Source organism: Neodiprion fabricii, chromosome 3 (assembly GCF_021155785.1).
Source record: "Neodiprion fabricii isolate iyNeoFabr1 chromosome 3, iyNeoFabr1.1, whole genome shotgun sequence".
NCBI classification, from domain to species: Eukaryota; Metazoa; Arthropoda; class Insecta; order Hymenoptera; family Diprionidae; genus Neodiprion; species Neodiprion fabricii.
The window spans coordinates 30,648,394-30,671,968 of record NC_060241.1 but is presented as its reverse complement, the minus strand read 5'-3'; the positions used below and the strand labels follow the sequence as shown (position 1 = coordinate 30,671,968).

At 35.8% G+C, this 23,575-nt stretch overlaps 1 protein-coding gene across 7 annotated transcripts in view; it reads right to left on the bottom strand.

The window, feature by feature from the left end:
• Window positions 1-221: 221 nt before the first annotated feature.
• The window catches only part of LOC124178820 (voltage-dependent calcium channel type A subunit alpha-1), a 118,321-nt gene continuing 94,967 nt past the window's right edge, over window positions 222-23,575 (bottom strand). For 2 of the 7 annotated variants that reach the window (XM_046562503.1, XM_046562505.1), the window contains exons 21-34: window positions 22,186-22,269; window positions 18,629-18,745; window positions 18,326-18,391; window positions 15,916-16,007; window positions 14,733-15,217; window positions 14,421-14,525; window positions 14,156-14,262; window positions 12,218-12,277; window positions 8,054-8,274; window positions 7,683-7,932; window positions 6,141-6,274; window positions 5,851-6,029; window positions 5,089-5,121; window positions 222-4,010 (exon numbers count right to left, since the gene is read on the bottom strand). In XM_046562503.1, coding sequence (XP_046418459.1) covers window positions 3,499-4,010; window positions 5,089-5,121; window positions 5,851-6,029; window positions 6,141-6,274; window positions 7,683-7,932; window positions 8,054-8,274; window positions 12,218-12,277; window positions 14,156-14,262; window positions 14,421-14,525; window positions 14,733-15,217; window positions 15,916-16,007; window positions 18,326-18,391; window positions 18,629-18,745; window positions 22,186-22,269 — 2,445 coding nt within the window. In that variant the 3' untranslated portion in view covers window positions 222-3,498. Of the gene's footprint in view, window positions 4,011-5,088; window positions 5,122-5,850; window positions 6,030-6,140; window positions 6,275-7,682; window positions 7,933-8,053; window positions 8,275-12,217; window positions 12,278-14,155; window positions 14,263-14,420; window positions 14,526-14,732; window positions 15,218-15,915; window positions 16,008-17,690; window positions 17,783-18,325; window positions 18,392-18,628; window positions 18,746-21,151; window positions 21,200-22,185; window positions 22,270-23,575 lie in introns of all 7 variants that reach the window. The other 5 variants (XM_046562507.1, XM_046562508.1, XM_046562502.1 and 2 more) reach the window with 4 other exon arrangements.

Genomic DNA, 23,575 nt, shown 5'->3' with positions numbered 1-23,575 from the left:
CAGCGTTTTCATATATTTATAATATGTATACTTTGCGAGTATGAATTTTCATATAAGAAAATGGCGACATGCTATGTATCAATAGTATCGTATAGAAACAGCTACTTTTTACCTCATTAATTATTCATTTATGTGCTAAAAGTTTTCACTTTAGATACCTCTTACATACGCACAGTCCTGACTACAGCATTTTATTACACTCTTAATCACCTACAAGAGTCTTTTCTTTTTTTTTTTCCCCGTTTTTTTTTCTTTTTTTTTTTTTTCTTTGTTTGTTATTATTTAATTTATTATTTTTAACGTTAGTTCATCGTTAAGGTCTTGGTCATCTGCTTGCATAAGACTAGGTAAAGATTAAATTATTTATTTTAATTTTAATATTGTTACAAACACTTCGAGATTAATCGTCCAGCTGCGATTCAAGAGGTGTGACCCCTTGTACTAAGATTTGGATTTATCACAGAAAAACATTGTAATAATATTTAATCTTATACTTTTTTTTTTCGAAGTTTTTGGATGAATTCCTGTTAAGTACATCCATGATTTTTTTTCAATGAGGAATGAACGAGATTTTCAATATTTGTTTTTTTTTTTTCTTTTTTTTTCTTTATACTCATAGCAACATTATGGGACATACGAAGTACGATTGAGTTGGTAAAAGCACTTAAGGGAAGGAATCACGCGGTTCTGATTCAAAATCAGCGTGACTAAATTAAGAGGCTTGTAAAGTGCTTGCTTCCTAAGTACAGTCTTTAGATAAAATGCATACATGCATTTGGATAGTGCCGACAACGTGCTAATATTTGAAATTGTTTCGCGCCAAATCCACGGAGACCGAATCGAGATATTATGGACCATGAACCGATATATAATCAAATGCAATGTATGCATGATTCCCAAGACTCGATGTATATGGAATTCAATATGCTTTAATGATATCTTGATCCATGGAGTTTGCATTCTTTCTTTTTTTTTTCAATGTGCCCCTCATTCAAGAAACAAACTGATTCCCAATTTTGAAATACTGTGTTAGCAAAAATCTACCAATCATACGCAGAAACAATGATATCACGTTAATAAGCATTTTCACTATAACGATACAAGGTTCGCAGTTTATAAGGTTTATTTTGTTGAATCTCTGAACAATAAAAGTACGTATTTTAATTCAGAAATATCTGCAAATATTGCTTGCTCCGTTCGGAATAAAAATTCAAATTATATCTGGTAGCTCTGCTGCCACGTTTTAAATGTTTCAAATTCGGAACATTCGAATCAGTGATCGATCCTTTCGCTCTTGTCGGTAGATAAAAAAAGGATGCAAAATCCACGTATCGAGTATCGAATAATCATATTGCAAACGATATATAAATATGCGACTGCAGTCTTTAAAAGTCTCTTAACACAACGCAATGGTTGCGTCAGCCTGACCATATCAATATACTACATATATACGCGTTTCACACAGATTTGCCCCACGCAAGCATGAAATACTGAAAACTAACTTTTTTATGGAGACAATTCTACTCATTTCGTACCAAACTTCTTTCTTAAACACCTCGTACGATTGGCAGTATATAACGTGTTAATATCCCGAAAGGACAAGTTTAATTATTTTATAAATAAATGTATTATTATTTATTATTATGTTTAGTAATACGTAGCACGTGTTATAGTAATTTATATGCAATATTTTACAAGTGCAGAGATTCATAAGAATGTTTGTTTTTTTTTTTTTACGTTGATAATGATTTAGTTCGTTGACTAGGATTTTATGTATTTAAACTGGAATAAAACTTGTACATTTTTGTGTCTGTGTGTGTGTGTCACGTGTCATGTTTTTGTCAGCATAACTCGTGTGTCATGTCTGAACTTTACACGTTAAAATGGTTAGAAATAAACAACAAATTGTAACTGCAAATACACATATATGTAGACGCGTACAGGATTTTGCCGAATAAAGTAACAACACAATTTGAAAATTGAACTAGTGAATTGTACTGATTGTGAACTCCGTATGCTTTTGAAAGTATTTTTCCGTTACACCTAATCTCGAATTTTGAAAAATCGTACTAGAAAAAAAGGCTAAGAAAAAACTTGAATAAATCTATGCATGGTTTATAGTCACACCTTGATCGGTATTCACAACTGTTGTTATTTTTCATTGATGATGATCACTCTGCAGGCATATGCTTAATTTCATATATCTCACAGCGTATTTTGACTTATTTAATGAAATGGCGCTGACTGATGAAGTCTAACTATTAGTGAATAAACACATTAAGAATTGGGTTACGAATGTCGCTAATTGCAGCGTAGAGTAAACCAATTTGGCTATACACTTTTCAATCACCATTGTTGATTTTTCTTATTTTTTTAGCTAATATTTCTCCATCGTATCAATGACAATAAATCTAAACGAAAACTGTACTTAGATTTGCAGCTCATGCATTGATGATAAATACACATTGTCCGTGCCGAGAACGAACGTAACAATGATTCAAGCATTCAGTTTTGATAAATGGCCAGTAAGAAACTGAAGTAAAAATTGTTTGTAAACTTTCCGATTCTAGATAATGAGAGATGTGTTTTAAAGAAACTAACGAAGTAATTAAAATTTGCCATTCTATGATTAAAATATATTCACGTTCATTAAGAGCACGACTCTCATCGTGATTATACCCTGATAAATGAGTTGTCATATCAATTCTAGACATACTTTGTGTTTAAAGAATGAAAGGGTTTGATTGTAATATAACCGGTATTGCATATGAAGATTCAGTTAGCGATTCCGTACAAATTCGAATGATCTATTCTGGCAGGTTTGTTTTGAACGTTTATGATTTTTTTTTTTTCAAATTTTTTTAACTCTCTTTACTGATCACCGGCGCACGATGTATCTTCATACGGAAAATTTACATAACGTATTTTCCAAAGTCTTCTGTCTTATTATCAGTTCGTTCTTTTATAAAACAAGCCTTTGGTAAATTTTTATACTAGAGAATTTTTTAAAGAGTTCTTAGCACTTTGTTTTTTTCTTTCCTCACACAAGTCTGCTTCCTGGAAGTTTGAAGATGAAAAATTTTGCAGTCACAACGAAGTTCGTTCACCGGACTTTTGAGGTGACAAATCGATCGAAGAAAATAACGATAATCATAACGAGGATAAAACAGCTGATTAATACAACAATTTGATTTTTCACCTCTTACTATACATTATACGTCGAAACTTTTCCCGTAGCTCTCGGCAGTTCGTTATTATTATTATTGTTGTTGTTGTTGTTGTTGTTGTTGTTGTTGTTGTTGTTATTGTTATCATTATTATAATTATTATTATTGTTGTTGTCGTTATTTATATTTATATTTACTTAGCGTCCTCCGCGTCACGAGCGACCGCATTTAAAATACCGAGACACGAAAATTCATATTCTCACTACGCGCATACCGACAAATCCCTAGGTAAGTCCAGTTCTTCACTCGACAATCCAGGGTCCCATATTGGCTAGCACCAATCGTCTTCGTCGCTGTCCGAGTGCCTTGATCTCGGCGCTCTCTGCTTCGGCTGCGAGGGTGGCGGCTTGTAGCCGTTCGGCACCGGACTCGGTAGCAGCCTTCCACCTCTGCCCATTGCCACAGCTTGTTCGAAGCTCAACGGGCAATGGCTCAAGGGTATCGTGGGAGGAGGTACGTGCGAGTTTTGCGGTGCATGCGTCACGTGTGGTCCGTGAGTCGGCGATGCGTTCAACTTTGGAAAGTTTATGTTCGCAGGCTGCAGCTGGAGGGTCGACGGCTTGTTAGGGGTTGGCGGCAACCTTCTACCTTGACCTCTTCTGGTAACGAGGACCGGATAGCTGTGCTGGTGAGGGTGATGCGTGTGCGCCGGTTGTCGCCCACCGACGGGACTCGGTGACCGGGACCGCTGCTCGAGGCTCGTAGTTCCGTAATGTTGACTGTGACCCATCCTGTGAACCGGGCTGGGTGATCTGGCTGGACTCGTCGAGGCGCTCCACGAACCTGTCCAAGTGTTTCGGTTAGCGCACTTCAATCATACCGTATACATGTGTGTTCGACGTATGACGGAGGATCGAAACGGGTACCGACATACTACCGAAAATAACATCCAAGTCGGGGATCAGTGTCAGGGTTTCATTTTACACGACAACGAACTGTAAGGGCTTTGAGTCTTTTCGCATCACACTCCGTTTCTCACTATATTTACAAGATTATTGTTAAAGTGCAACTCTACGTGGGATTTATGGTCAAGTCGGTGTAAACTATGAAGCTGTTTGATGTTAGTATGTTATGAGAAGGCTGACAGGTTCGTAAGATGGATTGAAATTTTTATCAAACAAACTGTATAAGCTGACAATGTACGGATAACAAGCTGCACCTGACGTGGTAAATATGACAGTGAAAGTCCAAAAGATAAATAATATTTAGCGGTAAACATATTTCTAATCCTAGATCATTGCCCGCGTCATCTTTCATGCAAAATTATGAATTTTCGAAGTGAATGTAGATCTGCATCCATCGCAAACCCTCGTTAGTCGTTTACTGCTTACAGATTTCGAATTTCAAAATCAGAATCTACTGTTTTGTGTTCAAGATTACGAACCCTATCAACGTTTTCTATTTAACGAGTTACAGAAATATACTAACGATGGCTGCGATAGGTCAAATATACAAAGGCAATGTTGTAAAGATGAATAATAATACTATGTTGACTACGAAAAAAGCAATCAGCATTTCTTCGGTGTTAGTACATTAACGAATTCTGCATGCAATTCGTTTGTGCATATATGTGTATACAGTGTGTACATTATTTTTCACATTAAAGGAATTTGGATAATGTTACTGAGGATTGTCAAGTCTTTTCGTAAGCACAAGTAACTGAATAAAAGGATTCTTGAATAAGTAATTTCACCGTTTTTTTTCATATTGTATGCTTGGGACTGTAATATTTTTACGTGACATGTTGAACTAAGTGGTATGTACAATGTTTGTAACTTTACAGATGAGCGACTATTGATTGGAAATAGAAAACATAGCAGATGATAAAAGGTGTAATGCCAAGGTTAAACAGTAAAATTACCATCGTCGTAATAGTTGCAGAAGTCGTAATAGTCTATGTAGCGCAAAACAGAACAAAATAAAACAATATATTACATCAAGGAACGTTGAGCAACTTTGCAAATATCAGTTTTAATTTGAGACCAAATTTAGCTAACCGATTGTTAACTAAACAATTCATTTGTACGAATTAAATGCAAGACGTTAATTTAAAAAACATGTTTGTAATTGTGGGTAGTTTCCTACGTATGCTCAAGAGAATGATGCAAGTTGTTTCAAGTTACTTCAGGAAACCTTGTTAAGTAGCAGCACCGTGATACAAAAATTATATTTGCGGTGCTAATGTATGTATGGCAAATTACATGGTTTATTTGTGGATGGTGACGTGACCCGCTTCATAGACAAAATCAAACAATGAATCTACAATTAAAGCTTTCCCGCTGCTTCAATGAAACATGTGCAATTCTCACGTAACGAAAAAAGGAACAACTTCGACGTGAATACGTGAATGTCTCGATACTTTTATTCGAATCGTAACGACTGAGCCAGGTGAAGATATACGTGTCACCATGGATCATTGGTATTTTCGACTATGTCATAAAGTACCCACTATTCGGTAGATCAAGTCAAACAGACCAGTTTACGATCAATTCTTACGATGATGCGCGAATAATTGAAAGTCTCGCATCCGTTTGAAATGGAAAAACAAAAGAATACAATTTGTAGCACAAAATAAAAGACAAAACCATGTGAGAGAGCAGTGCAATGAAAATAACGCACTCACCTCGTACTCTATGCCGATGATTATACTGGGAGCCATGCGGATGCTGTGAGTGCCTTTGAATGTCAACGACGTTACTAACTGTGTCGCTGAATCCGGGACCCTCGTGATAATGATGAACACGATGATCGTATCTATGCCGTCTGGGCGATGGCGATCTATGCAAGATCGGAGAGTGTTTTCTATAAATTGACGACAACATTTAGCTCCAAAACTAATTTGAGATCGAACACTGTTCCTCCAAGTCAAAGAAAGCGTAATCTTGGGTGTAACTGAGGGATGAAGAGGGATACCTTAAGCTGGGTGACCTAGAATGATGTCTCTGTTGAGATATTGGATGATGAGGGTGCAGCCTTTCGCCAGGATGCGTTAAACTTTCAAGGCTCCCAGCTCGAGATTCGCTAACTACCACGTCCTGTAGCTCCATCTAAAGAAATCACATCATGAGAATACGTTCCGTCATTTGCTGCATGCTAGGAAAAAGAGGAAGGATCTGTAATTGGCTCGAAATCTTGACTTACAAAATGATGTCTCAACTTTTTTTTCAGAACAGCTTTTAAGCCATAAACTTTAGTATCACGCCTTTTGCCTCGAGTTTGAAGATGTCATGTCTTTTGAATGGTTTTGAAACGTCTAATTTAATTGCCGCTAAGCACGGACGAACGCTTCGTTACATAAATCGCGAGTTCTTTAATCGGATGATTCAACTTTTATGGTATAAAAATGGAGCAAAAAGATCCAGCTAACTGTATAACCGCTCTGTCTCGCACAATATCGTTGAATACAGATCGATTAGTCACACTGTGTATAAAATGTTCAAAATCTTTTCAAACGACTGACAATATTTCCATGTATACTCTCAGTGTAATGTAGTATAGAACACTAAAATTGGAATGTATAAGAGAAACTCTATGTCATGCGTTCCCATGCTCATGCATCAGGTAATAATTAAGGAGTCAAATCACTGAAATCACTAGTGTCGAACGCATAAGTGCCCCATACTTACCACTCGCATATAAAGGGACCTTTTACAAGGTGAAAAGATATATCCAATAATATTCATAATTACACTAACACCATGAAGGTGAAAGCAGCTAGGGAAGGGTGGGACAATTTCTATTCTTCTAACACATCTAGTTGGTAGTGTAAGTGGTGGATATGAATACCTGACGAAAAGTACTATAACTTGAGGGTTTATGTCTCGTCTTGTACTATTTAGATCTGAGGAATACACAGCGGTTACTATTACGTCGTTCGATTCCGTTTGTACCGCCATCCTCAAGTGTACGTACATCAATAACTCAATTTTTGGAAGTCTCGTCACATGTTACTAACGAAGCCCACGATTAGCTGCATAGAATTGAAATGGCGTCTACATTTGTACTTTCCCTAAAACGATCGGACGTGTTGGTCTAGAATCTACTTGTAATTATAATATTTTGGGTAAATTCATACGAAACATAAAGGAATTCTATCGACAGAAACTATGTAGTATTTGGTTCTAGAATCTATACCTAACATATAAATTCATGTACGATAAATCTGCTTTGGTATTCAATCGGCATAGCGTATAAAGAATAAGGCTGTACTATTCGGTGTGGTACTACCGATTAAAAGTGAGGCAACTGAACGTTTCGTGGCGTTGATCAGAATACTCTTAACAAAATTATCAATCATCATTGTTAAGTGGTATTCGCAAAAATTTGGAGAGAGAATACACACATGGTACGTATTTAACGAGGGTGTTATCATGAAGAAATAACGGCAATTGATAATTGGAAAATATTGACTCGACAGTACGAAAGAGTGAGTTGAGTTAGGATTGGAACCGAGACCTTGAGGTAACGGATTGAGGAGCGAGGTACGAAAGTGGTGTTCTGGTGGTGTTGGTAGTACGAGGGTCGGTGGTAGCTGTTATCGTAGCGTAGGTACTCCTGAGAGGGCTCGGCTAACAACGGTTCTAGCTCGGGAGCTCGATCGAGGTTGTTAACTACACCCCCACTCCCACCCCCTCCCTGGCTACTCTCTCCGCTGCTGCCTAGTTTATCGTACGGATGGGACACAATCCAGTTCACCTTTTTGTTCCTGAGGGAGAGAAAAGAACGGATCGATTAATCACCTCGGTCGGTCGATATAAATCTACTAAATAACTAGGCCGATTTTGTTAGGCGACAAACGCACGTACGGCTGTATAATGTTTGCGAACCTGATGCTACGCTGTCGTCTTTGCTCGGCGGCAGCAAGAGCCCCTAGGGCCCCTTCTTCTTCATCCCTTAGCTCTCTGCGCTCCCCTCTCAAGTCCCCGCTTGGTCCTGGCGGGGGCTCTAAGCTATTAGCTCGGCTATCACCGGGTTGCGTGCCGTGATTATTTCCTCCAGTATGGTTGACGCCGGCCATATCCAGGAGACAGTTGAAGAAGGTTGAACGCTGTTCGAATGTGCGAAACCCGTGTCAAAGTCACAATACTTTACCCGTCACGAGATGGTACCTTCACCCACATACAGGCTTTACCCAATAGCGATATCGATATAATATGTATACCATAAATGTATCATCCCCCAGGCATTAAAAGTGAAAAAGATCAAGTCGAGTTTGAAAGAGATTGTAAAAATGTCTCAAACCATGCCAAAGTGTGACGGTGCTGAGTGTGAATTGAAGGTAATGTTATTTATTTAAATATTTTTTATTACATCGCAAGGGTGTACCGTATAAATGCCGGCAATTACGCAATTTTCCAATCAATTTTGTGATGGTAATTTGAAAACGAATTCATTGCTCTCGCATCTATTTTGATTTATACGTATTGGAGAGATCAGTAACTGCAAAGTGTAAGTACGATTTCTGAATAAGATGTTAAGCTGAACTACTGGTGTTGGTGCTGTATTGTTAATTTGCATCAACAGCCCCGGGCACGATCGTATGTATTTTCATTTTTCTATAATGACAATAATTTCATTGTTATGGAAAATTTACATGAGGCTAGACAGGTTTTTTCTCAGCATCAAAAGTTTCTCTTTTTGTCACCGGGTTTCAGAATTACAATCGCGGCACAGATAAATTACATTTATACCGTACAATCCTTTGTGATTGGGATAATTTTATTTTACAAAGCCTGTATATGTTTGTTAAGTTAGATATTATATTGGATTCAATTTATAAGTTGTGTTTGGGTATATGGTCAAGATATTGTAAGATAATACAAGTACATACAAATTAATAAGATATTGCAAATGCAATTAAGAAAAAATAATGAAACATGCACAGTTCAATGTGTACCAATGTCGCGTTAGATTCAATTCGGGTATTTGTACCGACCGCGGCACAACAATCTGCCTACAAAAATACTGTTTAAAAATAAATCGCATATTGAAATACAGTTAAATGTTGATTTAAACTTTACGAATCGATGAACGTCTGTGATACCTTCTGATTGCATAATTCTCAATGTCGAATAAAGCTAACGCGATGTTGGCAACATTGCAGTTTAGACATATACGTGAATGCTGAAAACGTTGTAAGAAACATGGATAAATGAGTGTACAATACAAGTTCAATGTTAGGTACAAGTAAACGCAAGCTTGTACAAGAAGTAGCCACCAACCACAGAGTAATATATGAACGAACCTACACACAAACACGGGGATGTAATTTGGGGAACATGCCTACAGGTGCTTAGACGTTGTTCTTTACTTTTCACGTTTAAGTTCCGAAAAATGTTAGTAAACCATATCATATGGGAATGCTAGTCCAGATGCTAATTGGATAACCAACATTTTCACAGAATTTCAGTACAAACGAAACTATGGCCACCGGTATATCTATATATTTACGGTAAATTTGAGGTAAGGATTTTCGTAAAGTTTAGTAAAAATAATGTAGTTGAAACGTAGTTGAATTTTTGTGCGTCGCTTAATTACGTACGTCAAAAGTTGCGTAGAAAACATGGAGTCAGTTTTACTTTCATTCGCAATGGAAAATGCATAATTTTTAAATATTATAGTTACACGAAAATGCATTCAAAACAATGAATTGAAATTATAAACACGTTCGCGTAATATTCTTACTTTAAAATACAAAAGCAGTCATAATTTCAAGAGTAATGATCAATCATTTTTTAAGTCACTAATTATTTAATTTCTGGAAATTCGCATTAGCAGAATAATGGTAATGTATTCTAAGTATCAAGACACAAAAACAAGCAAAAAATTCTATATAGTTCATTAATGGTCTATTCAAATTTTTTTCTAACTATATATAATACGTATTTTCATATTTTCAGAAGCTGTTAAAAATCTCTAGAATCACACCACCAAATTTTCAAGAATTGCATTCTCTGTGGTTTTGCATAATATTGTAACCATCGAAAATCGCACTGTGAATGTGATTTGTGGAATTTCCGTTCGATGATCAACAACAAACCTTTTATTGCTTCGTCGGTACGCCAGTGTTATTAAATTGAATATGTTTCTAGAGGTAACAGCAAAATCTAGGCAAATCGAAAGTGCTGTGAAAATACGGAAAATTCTAAAGTCGATCTAGTATCGCTATCTGTATCTATTTCATGATGTCCAAAGTGTATCTACTTGGGTTGAGGCAAAAGGCAGACTAACTTGAAAGTCCACATCATGTATATGATGGATTACATCTTTGGGTATAGTGGAGGCTATTGTGTTTTTCACACTGCTATTCGAAACCATTTGTGTGTGAACTAAATTCATTGTGTGACAATTATATATATCATTTGCTTATTCATCACAGTGATAAATGCCAATTCTCAGAAAATCGTTACAGTGTAAACTGAAAATATAACAGGAAATTATATGTTTGTACTAGCTGTAGCTGTAATAACTGTATATTTTTGAACTTTTAAATTGTATCAGCCGGAGTTAGCTTTCAGCGAAGCAAAACGTAATTAGCCGATTATCAAATTTAACTGAAATATTTTTACATATATACCTCAAAACTTTTATTTTATAGAGGGAGACTTCACTCGATCAATAACTGAACATTGTTTTTGCTTTTATCCAGAAATTTACTGGATTTGACGTTATTATATGATATAATGTTTTTCTTATTTTTTACGTATATGATATATAAAATTGGACAACATTTAGAATATACTTCGACGGGAGTCTTTTTGTAATGGGATTATCTAGTTACTATTTTATATGGAATTTGATTATTATCTAGTTCTTACTAAGGTGCGCAAAGAGTTTAAAAATTGTAATGAGTAAATCTAGAAATATCACATCCACCATTCCTGCAACTTGTTTGCAATTTTAGGACAATAATATTATACTTTTTCCATTCTGCATTAAAATCAAAACAGCTTTGTTATTGAAATGGTGATTGGGATAATGCTCTCTCAATTGTATTAGTAACATAAAAGTATGATTTAAATTTTAGAAACTAAGTAACTGAATGACAAAAAAAGTTAACTCAATAAGAATGTACAATAAATTGGAAATTTATTTGAGGGTGATAATATGATTGTTTAGTGAAAATACCATTTATCCTCCCGCAACTCGAAGATCAAAATGACCGAGTCCTTGTGAATTTTACTGTCTGTACAGCATATTGGAGCAGAAAATGGTATCTTCTAACGTGGGTTTAATGGCGAACTGAACAATTAATTGTGAATTATTTCACTGTAGTCAAATGTAAGAAAATTATTCAGCTGATTACATTTCTAGGATAAAATTTTTACGATTACTTGTAAGAAGACTTTGCATAATTTATCTTTTTACTCTTTCGCAAAAATAGGTCACGTCTCATCGTGAGAGAATTCTAAATAAATGACAGTAATTTGAAAAAGATAAATAATTTTTTGATTCGAAATTGAGGCATGTGCAAGTAGAATAATAAAAATTTGAAGATTAGATCTAACATTCCTGTTTCGCTATTCACGAACATCAAAGAAATTTCCAAATAAACGAGATTTAATTCATCCGCACGTGTAAAGAACCAAAGAAATAAAGACGTATTCAATATTGAAGCACTGTATAATCTGATTAACATTGACCGTAAATCGGTTTCTGCGAACACCAAGCTTGTGTTATTTCCTCAGACGAGTCACCATTAGTTACGTCAAGTCTAGCAACGGTTAGTATCGTTATTACTAATTGTAAGGAGAGGACCTACGAAATTGCTTATAAATAAAGTATAAGAAAATTTCTCTTACTCTAGTTTGTATATGGAAAATATAATCTTTCGTATAATTGTGTGGTTGGATCTTAAGCTATTAATTTGAGAATTTAAAGTCTGAATAAGATGTTATTTACATTTGGCTACGAAATATTATTAAAAGGAATAGATAAAAATGCATAAAATAGTGTGCGAGGATAAAGAAGTAAGAGAAAAATTAACGTACTACCGCCTGGGCTGCAGGACTTTGCCCGGCATTATCGTTATCGATATGATCGTTATCATTCTGAAAATAAAACAGAAAACACACACAAAGATGATTGAGAGCTTTCACCACCTAAATGTTTTGCGTGACAAATTATACATCAAACCCACACTATCTAAGTTCGATCGTTTAATTTAACTTTCCTAGAATGAATGTCAAATTTTTTCTTAGTAACTCTATGTATTCATCCAGCTGCTCCTAACTAACAATGAGATCTTATTCGGATATTGACTATATGAATAAGGCCCCCTAATTAATCTCCAATATCAGAGAAATGAAAGATATTATTCGAAACTGTTCTACACTTAAAAAACTTAATTCGATGTCCGACATTACGTCTGAATATTTATAGAGATACCAACAACTCGCACAGTCCAAGTTTTCGAAAGTAAAAGTTCAATCAATAACATTTCACTTCTCCGATACCGTCATGTTAAAACGACATTCAAGAAACGAACGACGTTTGGAATCACGTCTGATCAGCCAGTCAAATATTACCAGAAAAAAAGGATTAAAACTCATGGCTATTTCCAAGCATCATTCTTTTTTTCTCTAGTGAATTTTCTATCTAACCTTTTTTTGTAGTTGGTACTTATATACGTCATGGGAAAAGTTGGGGGCACACTCTAATCTGACAAGTGATATATAGTATCAATCAATCGTTCAGGGAGGGGGACAACAATAAGAATCTAAATATCATTTCGAATTTACTAATTCAGTAATTGAACTTGCGACATCTAATACGGTTGTTATATATATATATGTATATATTTTTGCCATTCAATAATGAATGGCATTCATTGATTCATTTGTATGAGCTGCACCAAGTAATTTCACGACGAAGACTGACATAAAAGTCTGATTTTCGCTTATATTTATAATTCATACAATTCAACAACAGAGAGCATCGGAAAGCTCGGCCTTGATCGGAATTGACAGAGAATTGACAAGTGTATCAATAATGCAAATTTTCATATCCACCTTCGTTGAGATATTGACTTTCGGAGTTATTTCCTCTCATTTAAATCAATGATCACCATGTATGCGATCCTTAATAAATAGGTATTTATGCGCTTATTTCCTGAATTTAAGGTGGAAAATTATACGTTGAACCCTGTAGACTCAAAATGGGAGTATGAATCGCATGAAACACGGCCAGTTTTTATACAGGTATATATGTATACATAATGTCAGAAAAAATATCTCAGCACTACTTAGCACATAGGAATGATTACAATTTGAGAAATAGGAATCAAAGATCGATTTGTGTTCAGATATTAATCGTGTTATTTAGTTAACGAGCTGGAAAAATAGTCGACAAGGGCATTCAGCTACGCCGTTTTTATTGATTCAAAAAAAACGACACGTGTCGGTCGTATCTGTGTCATTTTAATATGCAATTAGAAATTTTATCACCACCTAATTAATAATAAATAATCTGGAGAAAAGAGGTGTTGCTTTCTGATGTTTCGTATACGAGTTCAGTTGTTATTGCTAACGTTGCATATGGTGAACAGAATTTTCCCAAAATACAAAACTGGTTAGTAAGTATTGGCGTTGAATAGTTACACAAACACAAATCGATCTCAAGGTTTGTCTATAATCTACGGGAGCTTGAGGATTGCTAACTTTTGCAAAAATTTTCGCACCGGCTGTCAAATTCTACGACGATGAAGCTAACAAGAAACATTCATTCTTCTTGATTTCAGCTAAATTTCATAGATTACTACCCCCAAATAATCTCTTTAGTTTGCGAAATTCACAATGAAAAATAATCACAGAAAATTGCGATCCGTCATTTTTTTCGGCAAAAAGGGGATTTTGATAAAGATGATCAAGTTCATAAGATAAGACGCTGCTTAATGTGATACTGAATGTTTATTCGACTTAAGGGCTCACCTGTGGTCCAGTTGCTTCTATTTGACCAAACCTTGTTGTCCTCCAGCTTTCAAGGATCAGGAGAGCTGCATATATCTTACCCACTGTTAATTTATCCTTGTTTAGCTCTACGGACAAAGTAAATAATTAATCAAATAAACGAGTTTGCTGCGGTTGTTAGCGAAATACTAACTATACTTGCAAAAAATATTTGTCGTGATTTCTTAATACACAGTTATCTATTCGGTTGAATTTAAATTATAGTTTAAATTACAAAAGCTCGTACCATCTTTCTTTGGTATCAAAAGATCCAGCATTTTCCGTGCTTGCAATGGCCAGATGTTTTGAATAGTAACTCTGAGCTCATCGTCAGCTTGATCCATTTCTTCCGCTGCACATGTACCAATTTACAATTTAGGGAAAAAAGTGAAAGAATTTCACGTAAGTCTGATAGATTGCTAGATAGCGAACAAATTGCGCAAGTATCTACGCTTAATTCACGTGTGATAAAAGATAATAGAAATTCGATAACACCATGAGAGCTCTACGTGTTTCCGCTTGCGTGAAATAGATATTATCGAAAGAAATGTACACTTGCCTGTTCTCATTTTGATGCTCAAGTTTTCACGAATGAGTGCAAACAGGGTCGTAGTAAAGTTAACTTTTCCATCTACATCTACCGGCATGTTCATTCTAATCAATTTCTTATACGCCAGTCTGTTCGGACATTTGTTGCCAAACCCCAAAGGCGGATCCATGTTTTTCAACATGTCATACATTTCGGTGTAATGTATTTTTCCCGTTGCATTCGGGTCGTATTCGGCCCATATTCTTACAAACTCATCCAAATGATGGGCGCCCAATATGGATGAGTCTCTTGTTAAGTAGTCGAAGTTGTCCATGATGACGGCAACGAACAAATTCAGCATCAGAAACGAGCAAAAGAAGATGAACGAGACGAAGTAACCATACGTGAGGTTTGAGCCGCATCCTTCCGCAGCATTATCTTCTTTTGGCTGAGCACACGGACGGCCCTTCTTACATGCCAGCATAATGTTCGGCCATGCCTCGCCGGTAGCGCATCTGAAGGTACGACAAGTTATACGATTACAATTTTACTCAATCTGACATTTTCAGAACACCGAGTTAAGAAATGAAACAAACCGACAAAGTAGTAGGGTTATATTGCGACCCAAATTAATGTTTCATGAATCGTTGATCGATTTTCTGTACCGGAAGATTGGAATATAGTTACTCTTTTAGCTTGACACCCTCCTACTGCGTTAGTCGAAAGTATAAGCATCGTAAGCAATCAGCCTAGTAACGAGGTTCGACTACTTGATTATTGATGATTCGTTCACATTAGCGGAACGTACGCTAATATCCAGAAATATAATACTTGTACGATAACTCTTTATGGTTTACTCGTGAGAAATAAAATTGTAAACTTGCCACATAAATTCTACGATCCCATAATGCTACATTTTCTACCAACAATGGCAACGTATTTAAAAAATATGAAAACCATGGTAGGAATTGGAACAGTCTTGAACTGTTCAACAACAAATGAATTCAGAAATTACAGTAGCAGTTGTTACGATTTCAAATAATGTACGTATATTTCTAGTGCTCAAGACCGCAACAATATAAACTATCGTTGAAAAATATGTAAAGCAGAAGAAAAAAACGGATATTCGAAAAGCATTGCGGAAAGATCGCAATTGAAAGAAAAAACTGCTAATCGAAATAAATGCCTTTCTGAATACAGGACGGTTACTTACCTAAACAGTAACATCAGTCCTTGTATAAAGCTTTGGAAATTGTTGTGCTTCGAAATGGCTGTTGAAGAATCCAGTTTGATGTTACCAAACACCTAACCAGATAAGCAGGGAAACCAAAACCCATACAGTGTTAACAGCGCATACTTTCGGAATTGGAGCACAGTTAAAATTACGTTTCATACTTATTGTCAAACGGATATTAAGAGCGTTGCCTAGTTCCTACACCCTTAACCCAAGAAAACGTTTCGTATTTTGTCTTCTCACTTTCGATGAATCTTTCACTTTCAATTTAGTCCGAAGACAAACGGATCTGGGCCAGCCGCTAGTGAATTGAAACGTAAAAATGAACTTTCGAACCAGGCAACACTCTTGAAATTCATGATTTAGAAGAAAAATGAATGTTACAGTTTTGTTTTCTATCCACCCGGACTCTATCCCAGAACCAGTACGCACAATTGGTGATCAAACTTTGCATATCAGTTCATCGGGATGTTTGTCGAGAAAGACAATAAGCATGATACAGCCATTTCGTATTTTTGTTGTAATAACAACTCATAGACTTATCCAAAAATGTAACTAAAATTACGGGAATCTCATTGGCGAGTAAATGCAGTAGAGTCTCAATTACAGATTGAACGAAACCACAAGTTATCGGAACATCGAATTGCCTGCAGGCAGTACAAACAACGTTTATAACTGATACCAATAATAACCGACTCTACTGCATCAACGTTTTGTAGTTACAGAATTATTTTACAATACCTAGTTTACGATCTCAAGGTATGATAGTGCACATTTAATACTGCGGGATTCGACAGCTGTACGTATTTGATGGGTTAGTAATTTGATTAATTGATTCCCGTTAGGGAAGCAATACTAGCTGACCAACAATCTAGCGCTTAAAAGACGTCGAGCAGCTTACTTTTGTTAAACCATGCTTACGATGCAGTGTAGTAGTATACGCGTATACGTAGGAGTTAGCTACCTTTAATACAACATGTAATTTCTTTCGCCTTACTTTCAATGCAGCCTCGAAAAGTTCGATCTCATCATCAGTGAAGTGCAAGTTGACAGAAAATGAGGTTGCAGAAAATTCAGAGCTCTAGGCCATGAGCAACGGGTCTCATGTCCTGGTTCGAATTCAGTTCACATAGTCGTTAAACGCAGTCACGCAAAGCGTAAGCATTGACGATCGTGTTGAGTGTTATTTCGACAAACCCGAAGTTGCTTGCGACTGATTGTGTTTAACGATTGCCCGAACTAAATTCCAGTCAGGACATAGACAGAGAACCACTGCTCTTGTCCTGGAGTTCTAAATTTTTTGCTTACCTATTCTTTGCCAACTTCCACTTAATTAATCATCATTCAGTATATACAATAGATATTGTGAAATTATTCACCTCGTAATTCACAATCTTACCGAAATTATTGATGACTCACGAATAATGAAAATTCGAAATACAATTCTTCATTGGATTGACGTGTGGTGCTTATTACGACGATAACGTGATAGAGCTTAATCGTCGGGCCTCACTTCATACGAACATGATACGATAAATATCAAATGTCCAATGTAACTGGCATCAGTGTCACCACGTTATTTAGTTAAGGTAGAATTTTTTTACACAAGTGACTCTTCGCGAGAGTAACTAAATATTTAGAGGGGAGAAAATGTCTTTTCTGGGCTGCAATATTTGACTCTGGGTTTGTTTCATCAATTAAATTCAACTTGTAAAACACCGCACACTTGTTTTTCGTTTAGCTGCTCGACTCACCGAAACAGCAATAATAGAGAGCCGAAGAATGATTGGAAGTTGTTTTGCCGATCAATCGCAGATGCTGGATCGTTGGCTATATTTCCAAATACCTATAGAGGTAAAATATGATATCACCAACATTTGGCATCTTGTTTGATTTTGGGCGCTGCCATCGAATTTTATGCTCCAACAACACGTACAATCGCGATGAATAACATCACTCATACATTTGATTTACAAAAATTATATCATTGAATGGAAAAATATGTAAAACTCAAACAACCTACAACAGGTTCGTATCCGACACTTTCAATGATTCTACGTAATTTGTTCAACGTAAAACATCAAAGCATAATAACTTCGTAAGTATCATTTAATTGCACAGGTTATTCCGATATTCTCTAAAACAAATGATCAGCTACTGAAATTCGACGTAATCGTTCACCGTACTTGAAATTGAAGGTTGTGAGTTAGTGCACCTCCTACTTTAATCAATAATACAGCGTATCAATTTTTTCAGACAAAATACCGTGTAAAAGAACCGTTCAGAAATCGTTGGGCGAGACTGATTGAGTCTCCTTTATCAATCGAGTTTCTGCACTTTGTTATTACATTATAGAAATACACGCGTTACATGAGTCAAAGTATTTTACCTGCATTCCGATGATCGCGTAGATGAAAAACAGCATGGCAATCAAAAGACAAACGTACGGCAGGGCCTGGAATAGATATAAAAATTATTCAATGTTTGCTCGAATTTGTCCTTCACTTGTATAATACAACTTGCAGGTATCGTCTTCCTTATCTTTTATAATCATTGGCACAAATGTAGTTGAGCATTTAGACACTACTTGCAGACCATGTCTACAATTAATCTTCACATATTCACGTCTCGAAGTTGAATTATTATAAAAGCTATATAATAGAGGATAATGACCATGACGTTTAAATTTCACCTTGAATGATTGTACGAAAGTCCACAAGAGAATTCGTATGGTATATCCTTGCCGTAGAAGTTTGATCAACCTTGCAGCTCGAAACAATCTCAGAAAGCCGACGTTGATGAAATTTTCCTGTAACGGGCAGAGGAAATTGCACTTCAGAAACACATACAAAATTCTTGCTCTTTTAATCTACAGACTTCACTCGAGTAGACCTTAAAAATCAATGTAGAGCAAAAGATCGTTGAAATTTTGCACACAACATTGAGATAAGACTACTAGAGCGAAGCGACAGAAAGATTTCAAAACGTTACACTCATTTTTCAGCTTTAATATATCAGGCGTATCTAAGATGAATATCTATTACATCTATAGCTGTTTAATGAATACGCAGCGATTGGTTGGTTTCATTGCAGTTTAGCTCAATGATACTTACAGACGACTTTAGTTAATCTACACGATATACACCAATATGTGTCTTTATGGTTGGTTTCGACTTTTACCAAATACGAAAGTTACCCGATAATTTTTTTTGGCCATATCGATATGTATGTATAATGATACGAGTCGGTTAGATGTTGCGTATAAATCAGTTTTCCAATCCTTTTTTACTACTTCGATGTCTGCATATTTAGTTTTAAGTCAAAGACAGTCTCAAGACCTTCTGATCCCTTATGCATGTTAGAATCGCGCGGTTAAGGCAGTTGGAGTCTAATTAGCTGCGCCCCGGATCAATCCGTGGGAAATAAATGCAAGGATGTAAGCATCGTTAAGGATTCTATTCATTTTACCAACTCAATCATTAATTATTATTTCTATCGTGAGAGGCATTTCACAGCATGAAAATTTCTAGTTTTCACGGACGCAGGTTTTCAGGTTGTTGGATACTAATCACTATACTATTATACGTGGACAGCAACTACATTGCATGATAAAGCACCTAGTGTAATATATATTACCTGACCTGAAAGGAAAGTTTTTTTTTTTTTTCTTGTGTCTGTTAAAGTAAAAGAGCAATTCTACTGCTTGGAAAACATGCAAGTTACCACCGATGTGTAGAAGACTTCTTTCAAGTATTTGTATAGTAAATATCTAACGTATTATAACGTTCCGAGTTAACGGACGTGCGCTTGTCTCTAGTCGTACTTAATTTCTTCTTCGCTCATGGTTTCAACGTTGTATAATTTAAGAAGAATCGTCTCGACGTTGTGGAATTATTTTAATTGTGATTGTCGAGCTCTCTTGACGGAAGAACGTAACTACTGATCACTCAAAAAATTTGTTACGGGAAAAATTTGTTCATCAATTCCCGCTACTCAATTGGTTGAAACCATTTATGTGAGTACGTCTTATTCAAAGTAGAATGTCGGTGTGTGGGTGTCTTGAATATTTGTTTGCGATTGTACAGTGAAATCCTCCGGGATTACCAGCAATGCTGCATAATTAACGATGCTGTGCGAATGTTGGAATGTTGGATTTTCTCAGTAATGATGAACTGCCCGCAGTTCAATATGAATTTTAATAGCAAATAAAACGAAGAGACTTATTTAATGAAGCAATATCAAAAAGAAATAACAGCACAAACGTTATATTAATAATAAAAGAAACACTGACTGCTCCCAAATTGGCAAAAAATCTATTCATTTGATTATAATGAAGCTACTGTACAAGAATTATGTTTTATACTGAGTTAACGAGTACAATTATTATGAAAACGCTTGAATAGACTAGATTCCTAAGGATCTAAAGTTTTCATCACAGAATAGAATATAATCTAATATTGCCTTTACGTTTTATCAAAGTTAATGCTTTGGCATGAAATTCAACCAGCCATATAGAGAAACGCAACGATTGCGAAAGAAGACCGAATATCTCTGTAAAGATTTTCCCGGCCATCTTTTAAATGAAGGTAAAAATAGAACAAAAAGAAAGTACGAACAAATTAATAGTTAGAGACGTTTGTGTTTCAGGCGTTTCAATGCCAATAGGATCTTTTGCACCGTAATGAGTGTAGGATTGTTATCAGTGCTTGCTGCAAGATAAATATGTGCGTGTCTTTTCAGTTTCTTTCACCGTTTTTTTTCTTTTTGAGATTTCTATTGAAAGTCAATGCTGGATTTTTTACTTGCTTCGGTTTCCATCGCTTTGCTTATTTCAATTAGCATTCATTTTCACAGTCAGTAGACTCCGTCTCTTTATTATACTTTATTACGCAGTGCAATCACTTACTCTTGTGTACGTTATTTCATTGCAAGGTGTGTTCTGTGACATGTATTAATATTTGTGTACTGCTATCTCTGCCAGGACTTAAATCAGATTCTCAATGTTTCGTACATCGATATACACCGGTAGGTAAGTGTCGTCGGAATATGAAAAAATTAAGGCATTCCTCTTCAAGTATTTCTTTAACTCGATTGAATGCCTTGAGCCTATTGGCTCAAAGTTATGACCTCCGTGATGATCGAGTGTAGAGACTATGTTCCATGTGCTAAATACTGGTGGGATAGAGTAGTTAACTGTGTTGGTGTTGCTTCTTACCAAGGTTGACTTCGGAAAGAAGTACTTAATGATGTAGACAACCGGATTCTATAAAGGAATAAACTCAGAATATGTAAGTGTAATGTGTTTTCTTAAGTTATGGATATGCCAGCTAAATTTGTACACGGGTATTTCCTTGAAGTGCAAACTATCGGTTCTTTAGCCACAGTTTTGTCATTTTTTGGCCAGGCCAATGTTTCACGGCATTTCAAAGAAGTACCCTGGTGAAATTGGTCGTGTAGGACAGTGTGAAAGGTTTTACTGTACGAGGATACCTTTTACATTTTCCATTCAATACAAACTGAACAAGGTGTTTGTGCAGAGTTGATCGTAACAAAGTGGTCTAAGTGGTAGTAACGAATGTAAATAATTATTCTGACTAATCTCAGAGGCAAGAAGATGCTGTGTACTAATGATCCGAGTAAGGTTAATCTTTTACGTTATAAATCGGGCATCGCTACTTCTGGTATTTCAATCTGCACAATCTCATAAAAAGCATTGTTCAATCCATTCACCTAAGTAAGTCACAAGCTTGACTTTAACCCTTCATTAAAACACAGGTGCGAATTTGCATCGACCCAATTAAAGAAAAAGTGATTTTTTCTACTCAGGCATTTTGATCAATAAAATAACACTTTTGAAATTTTACAGTTTGAAAAAAAATTAATTGAAGCTTTAAACCATCAAAGTTATACGTCGAAAATTCACGCTTGTGTTCAAGCCTAAGGACACCAGGGATGTATTTAACTGAAGGGTATGTACCTATACATATATTATACTTTTAGTTTGACTATAAAGCTCCCGATTAATCCGCGCTACAGGAAGCCTTGCTTTACATAAATATATTTATGCGTGTAACAAACGAATTATTTTTCAAATTTATGCAAATTGTTCCTCCTTTAAGTAGAATTTTTACGATGACTTCATCGACAATCTGATTTGCTATAAAATGAAACTTGTATTTAAAGCAAGTCTTCACTCGAACTTCGTGTTCAGGTTTATACGGCGAGTGAGGGAAATATAACTTTACATACCCCGAACTCAATTACGAGAGCATCGACGATACTTCCAATCACTGTAATGAAGTCGAACGTATTCCATGGATCTTTGAAGAAGTTCTGTTGACGAAAAAAGAAATGTTAAAGCATTAACGTAACCTGGGCAGCCATTTTGTACACATTTAAAGGCTGCTGAGTTATGCACACTTGTTCCCAAAATCGTTGCACCGATACTTTTTTTACCTATTGCAAAATTTATATACTCAAATGGCACTGATAGTATACGGTAATATTAACGAAAAAAATTTGGAATCGCACAGTAATAACAGGCACTGAAAAGTATCTGTCGTTCGATTATTTGTATAATGGAATAGCATATACGCAGGACTAGAAGAAGGTCAATACTACCACGATAAATGAAAATTATATCACTAACAGTACCATCATTTCCAACATCTATAATTCCTTTCCATGGTTGATTTACAAACAGCCTAAATTATTGGGGACAATAATAAGAAAATTGCACCTTCGTTGCAATGAAGATTCGTTTGTTCATATGCCACCGATAAATAGTGTACAAAACAGCCCAAAGTTTACATATTATATAGAGTGTGAAGCATGAACGGTGAAATGCAATGTGTATATATGTGTGCAGAATGTATTTGCATGTGTGATGAAAAACAATAAACTATTTGATGAGTGGTTAGTGGAATGATGGGGATCTTTATAGTAATCTAGGGATATAAGAGCATGCCGACAGCAAGCAGCTACAAATCGGTAATTGTGTAAGTACCTACGGTAATAGTGAAGCAGTTTTTATTTTCAATAAAGGGCCAGTGTAACGTGATGAGCGGAAAAATCAATGACTGGTTGTTTGACTTATGTTACGACGTTTCGCATGTGTGAAAAGTACAGAATGAAGAATAATAAATGTAGGGTAGTGTAGGAGGAAGTTTTTTTTTTCAATAATGCAATTCCCATTCAATAAAAACTGGTATTCGGATACCGTTGTAATCATAATTTGACGATCGCGCAGCTTGGGTCAGTTTGTTATAACTTCTCAATGTGTTGTATCTTTGTAAACTTGAATTTTCTGAATTGTACGGTAATACTTCCATTGCTACTTACGAAACTAATGTTTTACGTGAGAAGTTTGTTCGTGCTCTATTTGATATTCAGGCTTTTATTTATCAAAAAAAATAAGTAAATAAATAATCAATCCATTAGTTATTTCCACGGTGATATAAAAATAGCATCTTCGTAAACTTATTATACCGGAAACAAATATCTAGAATGCAGATGTCGACGTATTTATGTTTACTGTTGAAAAAAATTGAAGACAAACTGACCTCATCTCTTAGATTGAAAACTGATAGCGCGACAACGGCACTGATGTATTTCTTCCGTATTACAGGGTGCACTGTGT